Source organism: Cyprinodon variegatus, unplaced genomic scaffold (genome assembly GCF_000732505.1).
Source record: "Cyprinodon variegatus isolate N-32 unplaced genomic scaffold, C_variegatus-1.0 Scaffold1037, whole genome shotgun sequence".
NCBI classification, from domain to species: domain Eukaryota; kingdom Metazoa; phylum Chordata; class Actinopteri; order Cyprinodontiformes; family Cyprinodontidae; genus Cyprinodon; species Cyprinodon variegatus.
This window is the reverse complement of record NW_015151490.1, coordinates 88,030-95,964: the sequence shown is the minus strand read 5'-3', so window position 1 is coordinate 95,964 and position 7,935 is coordinate 88,030. Positions and strand designations below refer to the sequence as shown.

Here is a 7,935-nt window from a genome sequence, read left to right as displayed (position 1 = left end):
TTATAATGTGGTGAAGCCGGTCATTTTGTTTCCACTTGCCCCCTTCTGCTAAAAGCCAGGGTCTACCGGTAGAGGTGAGGATACTGGCCAGACCATCTACATTTGCCCGCATCTCTTCTGATTCTGAAGTCTCTCCCACTGTCAGCACTCATCGACTCTGGCTGTGAACAAAATTTAATAGATTCTTCCTTTGTGCAACAGATGGGTATCAAGACCATACCTCTACAGGCCCCCCTTCGAGTTTTTGCTTTAGACGGCAGAAATCTGCCCCAAACAACCCATCAGGTTGAACCCATTCAACTGACTGTATCTGGTAATCATATTGAGCACATCTCCTTCTACGTTTTTCCCACTGCCAATTCTGCCTTAATTTTACGGTTTGATGGCTTTATTTACATAACCCTGTAATCAACTAGAACAACAGAAATATAGATTCATGGTCTGTTAACTGTCACTCTCGTTGTCTCCGATACACAGTTCCGCCAGGTTTTTAACCGGCTGAGGGATGTGAGGCAGACCCACCTGATCTCTCTCTGTTCCTGCCGATTACCATGACCTTTTTCAGGTATTTAGCAAGTCTAAAGCCTGTTCTCTGCCTCCACACAGACCTTATGATTGTGCCATTGACCTGCTCCCTGGAGCACCTCTACCCAGCAGCAGCCTGTTCAATATCTCCAAGCCTGAAAGGGAGACAATGGAAAAATACATCAGGAGTCCCTGGCAGCTGGTATCATCCGACCTTCATCCTCACCTCTTGAAGCTGTTTTTTTTTTCATGGGTAAGAAGGATGGTTCCCTGAGACCCTGTATAGATTACAGAGGTCTGAACCAAATTGCAGTAAAGAAGAATTCTGTTTGCCCCCTTTATCCTCCGCTTTTGAGCCTGTCCAAGGAGCTACAGTGTTCACCAAATTGGATCTCAGAAATGCTTATCATCTTCTTCGTATAAGGGAGGGAGACGAATGGAAGACCACCTTTAAAACCCAAATTGGACACTTTGAATACCTGGTTATGCCTTTTGGTTTGACTAACGCACCTGCTTGTTTTCAGGCACTAGTCAATGATGTCCTGAGAGCCTTTCTGAACATTTTCGTTTTTGTTTATATTGATGACATTCTAATTTTTTCTAAAGACCTGTCAGAGCACAGGATCCACATCTGGCAAGTACTTCAGTGCCTTCTGGAGAACAAGCTCTATGTTAAGGCTGAGAAATGTGCATCAGTCTCCTTCCTGGGCTTCATCTTTGAGGGCAGACAGGTAACACCCACTGAGGAAGAGATAAGAGCAGTTCTATGTTGGCCCACTCCCGAAACTAGGAAACAACTACAGAGGTTTTTGGGTTTGCAAACTTCTATCGTCGTTTTATGCGTAAGTACAGCCATACAGCTCCACCTCTAACATCACTCACTTCTACCAAGACCCCTTTGTCTGGTCCTCTCAGGCTGAGGCTGCATTCAATTGGTTAAAGGACCTTTTTGCAAATGCTCCCATTGTTATTTAACCTTGCCTCACTAAACAGTTCATTTTGGAAGTTGATGCTTCCGATTCAGGAGTTGGAGCCATCCTCTCCCAGATTTCTGATGCTGATGTGCTTTCTTCTCTTGCAGACTATTCCCCACAGAGAGGAATTGCGATGTTGTGGACCGAGAGCTATAGCAATTATGCTTGCGCTCGAGGAATGGAGACACTGGCTAGAGGGAGCAGCTCACCCTGTTGGACAGATCACAAAAACCTCTTCTACATTCAATCCGCTAAGAGACTAAACCCTCGTCAATCCCTTTGGTCTCTGTCTTTCTCCCGGTTTAACCTCTCAATTTCCTACTGTCCTGGATCTCGAAACATTAAACCCGATGCTTTCTCCAGACAGTTCGTTCTGATGATTCTGAGAAGTCTCCTGCACCTATTCTCCCTCCTAGCTGCTCTTTTGCCGCTGTTATGGGAGATTGAAGACCTTGTTAAACAGGCTCAGCAGTCTGAGCCTGACCACGGGACTGGTCCACCCAACAGAATTTTTGTCCCTTCTACAAATCGTGCACAGGTTATAAGCTGGCTTCATACCTTCAAGTTTTCTGCTCATTCAGGTATGAGCCGGACTGTGGCTCTCATTAATTGATGTTTTTGGTTGCCCTCCTTAAAGAAGGATGTTAAGGAGTTCGTGTTAGCCTGCCCGACCTAAGCTCGGAACAAGTCCTCTCATCAGCCTCCTGCCAGATTACTACATCCTTTGCCCATTCAAAAGAGACCCTGGTCTCACATTGCCATAGACTTCATCACTGGAATACCCACCTCCAAAGGTATGACCACCATTCTCACCATTATCAACCATTTCTCTAAGGCCTGACACCTTGTTTTGCTGAGAAAACTACCCACAGCTCCTCAAACAGCCCAACTCCTGGTCAAGCATGTTTTCCGCCCTCATGGGATTCCCCAAGATATCCTCACTCACTCACTTCTGGCTATCATCCCCAGTCAAATGGTCAACTCGAGCGCATGATCCAGGAGTTGGAAGCCAGCCTCAGGTGCCTGTCAGCTACAAACCCCACCAATTGGAGCCAGTTTCTCCCCTGGGTTGAGTATGCCCACAACACTCAGATCTCATCAACTACCGCACTCTCCCCTTTTGAAGTTTCTATTGGTTATCAGCCTCCCCTTTTTCAGGCTGAGGAGGCTGACATTGCAGTTCCCTTTGTTCAGCAACACATCTGCTGCTGCAGGGCATTCCGGAGCAGGACTGCAGCAGCTCTCGGACGGTCTGCAGAGCAGAACCGTAGGTGGGCTGACCATAGGAGGAGGGTTGCCCCTACGGTCATTCTGGACCAAAGGGTTTGGCTCTCTACATGGGACATTCCCCTCAAGGTAATGTCCAGGAAGATGTCTCTGTACTTAATCGACCCTTATGTGGTGGAAAGGACCATCGGCCCTTCTGCTGTCCACCTTCGCCTCCCCTCCTCAGGATCCACCCTTTCTTTCATGTCTCCCAACTTAAGCATGTCCTTTCCAGCCCCTTGTGTGCACCAGCTGAGCCCCCTCCCCCCTTGGATGTTGACGGTCACCCTGTGTACACCATTCACAGGATCGTTGAAGCCCATCGCCATGAACAAAGGTGGCAGTATTTAGTCGACTGGGAGGATTATGGTCCTGAGGACCATTTTTTGGTCCCAGGATCTTTCATTTTGGATCCATCTTTAATAAGAGACTTTCGCTCATCTCAGCCCTCTGGCTCTGCTGGACCGCCGGGTGGCAGTCCTTGAGGGGGGGGGGGGGGGGGGGGGGGGGGGGGGGGGGGGGGGGGGGGGGGGGGGGGGTTACTGTTAGAAATCCAGTTTGTATGGGTTGTTTGTGTGTTTTTTTCCCTCCACCAGCAGCTGGTGCCCTTTCCTCGTTAGCCCTCCTGCACAACTGCGGCTCGTTGGATCATTACTGAGGAGTATTTGAGCTGTGTACTGTCACTACCTCCACGCCAGAGTGTTTGCCAGTTTTGGGTACTCTAGCCAAGCTGAGATTAGCCGAGTCTAACCTAAGCCTTTGTTTCTCTGAGTCTAATATTGTTTTTGTCTTTGCCTTTCGGCAGGAAGCCTTTCTGTGTAACAGGATGCCTGGCCTTCTCCCCTCGGAAAGATTAACTGAGTTAACATTGAGCAGGGGAAAACATCCACATTTGCCGTACAAGTCCCTTTCAGAAATCCAAGTGACAGTCCGCTCCATTGCTCCTCCGAGTCCAATGAATGTCTACCTGTCCCCTCTCCAACAAGTTCCCTGTTCCCAGTTCTTTGGATAAACCCACACTGAGTGAATTTAAGGATTAAAAAGAACCCCCTCAAACGTGAGTCCCGCTCCAACAGTATTCAAGTCTCAGTCATTTTCCTACAGTCCCTGAACTGATCACTGTGATCTACTCTCCAGACTTTCCAGTTCCGGTTCACCAGTTCACTGAGTTGTAGATCCAACTACTGTACTCATTTCCTCAATAAACCTGTTTAACTTTCCCCTGGTTCTCTGAGTGGTTCTCTGCATGTGGGTCAGATATCTTTAAACAATCATGACAATTTATTAGATTTTTCATGGGCAAGAAACTATCTGGATGGAGTAAAGAGTGGGTAACAGTAGAGAAGCTGCAGAGATGTGTGTTAAACTACAACTCTGCTTCCTGGTCTGCACCCTGGATGGTCAGGGTTTTGGAGCACTAACAAATGTAGCCAGATTCCTAGAAAGAAGAGCTGGACCATCCAAAGTGGGATGGATGCTGTCTCTCCGAATCAGACCAGGCTTTCCCCAAAAGGATTGCCAAATATTAATGAAGCCCACGTTGTTTTCGGTACACCACCTAGACAACCAGCAGTTGAATGATGACATGCGGCTTAACATGTCATCTCACGTCAGATCAGGGAGGGGACCAGAGAAAACTACGGAGTCCGACACTGTTTTAGCAAACTTACATATAAAAGCAACAATAGTTTCAGTGACCTCCGATCGGCATAATCTGGTGTAATTACCGCCAGGGTGAATAACAATCTTACTGTATTTAACTTTATCCTTAGCCAGCAGTTTCAGGTAGGATTTGATATCGCCGGTTCTGGACCCTGGCAAACATGTGACTATGGTCCCTGGTGTCTCTAATGCCACGTTTCTGTGGTGTGTCACTGAGTGGGGAAAACAGGTTAGAAATGGGAACGTGTAGGTGGTGACCAGTGGGCAGAGATCCACGACTACGCTTTTTGTGTACAGTACCCAATTGCCTGGCGGCTCAGGCACATTTGGAGGACAGCTATGTGGGGGGCCTACTTTAACTCCTGGAAATTCGACAGCCTGAAGCCTGGATTCTAATTCTTACACCCTTGCCTCAAAAGCTACAAAAATACTACACTTATTACACATACCATTATCACTAAAGGAGGCAGATGAATAACAAAACATCTGACACAGAGAGCAGGACAGAGGAGAGGAAGAAGGACAAGTTGGAAAAGAGTCAAGGGAGGGAGAGAAAGAAGTTTCGCCAAGTTCAGTTTGTGCCTTCAACTCATTCGCCCATAGGAAGACGTTACTTGGATATAACCTAATGGAATATCTTCAGAACAGCTCCAAATGACACAATACTCAATATTGTGAGTAGAACAACATGTAATAACATAAAATCAAGGGCCAAATGTAATAAAAAACTGTGTTTTCCTTTAATGACAAATCTTCCCCATTCTCAAAGGTTCCCTGTGGAGTAGCACAGGGATCAGTGCTAGGACCAATTCTCTTTAATATATATATGGTCCCAATCAGTAGGGTTATTAGACAGCATGGGATTAATTTCCACTGTTATGCTGATGATACCCAGCTAAATATGTCTATAAATCCAGATGAAGCTAACCCATTACATAGATTACAGGCATGTATTGAAGACATAAAAACCTGGATGACCCTTAACTTTCTGCCTCTGAATGTAGACAAAACAGAAGTTATAGTCTTTGCACAAGAGTCTTTAAACAAGAAGTTAATTAGTCAAGCACTTTATTTGGACGGGATGAAACGTATTTCAGACAATAAAGTAAAACACCTTGGTGTCATTTTTGATCAGGACCTGACATTTAAATCCCATATCAAAGAGGTTTCTGGAATGTCCATCTTTTATCTGTGGAATAACAAATTAGAAATATCCTGTTCAGGGTGATGCTGAGAAACTAGTCTATGAATTTGTTACTTCAAGGCTGCACTATTGGAATTTCTTACTATCAGGGAGTCCACAAACTGTAGTTTAAAGCCTTCAGCTGATCCAAAATGCTGCAGCCAGAATTCTGATGAAAATTAAAAACAGAGATCATATCTCTCCTATCCTAGCTTCTCTTTAAAAGCCTCCAACACACATATGAAGCCTTAAATGGCCATCTTATATCCGAGAAATGATTGTTCCTTATGTCCCAAACTGAGGATGTAACACTCAATCTGCAGATTTATTAGCAGCTTTTTGACAAAGCTTATACAGTCCTGCTCACCATTACTGGCATCCCATAGACTTGTTCTACTGTTTTTCGAGTGTAGTCCTGTTTCTCTGACTGTGACTGGCTGGATGTGCTGTCTTCATCCTCTGACATGGGAGTTGGCTAAGAGCTAGTCTACCTGGCTGTGTGTTTTTCCTGGACATGGGCGCCTTTTACAGCTGCTTTTTGTATCTCTGCCTCTGTCTCACTGAACCCCAGCCGGCCTCAGCAGATGGCCACTCACACTGAGCATGGTTCTACCAGAGGTTTCATTCTGTTAAAAGGGAGAATTTTCTCTCCACTGTCGCTACAAGCATGCTTAGTGTGAGGGATTGCATCTGAGTCAATGAGTGAATTGAATCAATTGATGTTCCTTAGATAGAAAACTTTGATTCAATTTGACTGTATGATCTGGTGAACTGTAAAGTGCCTTGAGATTACATGTGTTGATAATTGGCGCAATATAAATAAACTGAATTGAATTGGATAAAAGAGGAGCAGTGGAAGACAAAGAAATTTCCAGACTGACACAAAATGTTCAATGACTTTGAAAGGATCTCAACCACTGCACGGCTCTTCATCAGATCCTCACCCAATGCTCCAAACTAGATTACAGGATATCATGACCCAGTCCATCAGAGGATACTTTCACTATTTAGGAACATTTCAAAGCAAGCATAAGCAGACAAAACCAATGACATTTTCACAGGTTGTAGAGTTTGGTGTGAATCGTCCAATTGATTAAATTAGTAAAATGTAAGAACATTATTTTAACTCTGGAAAGAAGAATTAAATCATAATATAATCAGAATCAGAATTACTTTATTAATCCATGGCAGGAAATTATTTTCTTGCAGTGCCCCCATTTACATGAGAGAAAAGAATTGTTCAGGATAATTCTGCAACCCCGTACTTAAATTTAAATTATTCTTTCATGTTTCCTGCTTATTATTGAATAAATCAAGAGAGGAATTTGAAAAAGAAATAAACGTTAACGTGATCAAAGCAGTAAAGAAGAAATCAGACTTTAGCCTGAAGATCCTCAGTGTGGATCAGTAGAATATCAGCCATATGTCTGCAGTTTAGAGTCAACAAAATTTTACCCTCAGAAATATCAGCACTTAACTAAAAGGTGGTGATTGACCTCAATTTTTGAAGTTTGCAGAGGGGAGACTGGAGAAAACAACAGAGCTGCTTCACTCCACCATCTTTCAGGTCGTAGTTGCCGCTCAGGTCCAGTTCTGTCAGGTTTGAGGGGTTGGAATTCAGAGCTGAGACCAGAGAAGCACAGCTGATCTCTGATAAACTGCAGTGAATCAATCTGAATAAAGAAGAAAAAACACATTGAAGCATCTGGAGGAAAAGGTTAAAACTCAGCTGGCTGGGAACTGAATATAACAGTTATTCACAGCATCAATATGCCGTCCAACCTGGATAGACATTGAACTTAAAATCACAACAGGGTTGACAATATTCTGACCTCATCAGAACCAGAATAAAGGAAGGCAAGAAGAACCAGAGACAATGAGACTAATGAAAAGCTGTTTTCCAGGGTCAGATGTTTTGGAAAGGAAACCAGACTCGTTTAGGTTCAAGGTTCCATTCTCAGGAAACATGGCATTTTCTTTCACTGTTATGCTGATGACAGCCAGATGTATGTCCCCCTCAAAAAGGCTGATTCCTACTCTGTTGAACCACTGTTAAAGTGTTTACATGACCTTAAAGCTTGGATGTCTTTAAATTTTCTGAATTTTAATGAAGAAAAGACAGAAGTCATGGTCTTTGGTGGCACATCTGTGACCCCCCCCCCCAGTTGAACTGAGATCAACTAGCGCAATATTGTAAACCAATTATAAGAAACCTCGGGGTGGACTTAAAGTGGACTCAGACCTTAAATTTGACAGCCAGATAAAAGCTGTAGTAAAATCTAGCTTTTTCCAGCTAAGGCAGCTGGCAAAGATCAAACCAGTCCT

The 7,935-nt window shown here is 44.3% G+C and overlaps 1 protein-coding gene across 1 annotated transcript in view; it reads right to left on the bottom strand.

The window, feature by feature from the left end:
* The window catches only part of LOC107100969 (NACHT, LRR and PYD domains-containing protein 12-like), a 60,890-nt gene that overhangs the window by 8,127 nt on the left and 44,828 nt on the right, over positions 1-7,935 (bottom strand). The window contains exon 9 of the mRNA XM_015399682.1: positions 7,107-7,283. Within this exon, the coding sequence (XP_015255168.1) occupies positions 7,107-7,283 (177 nt within the window). The remainder of the gene's footprint in view (positions 1-7,106; positions 7,284-7,935) is intronic.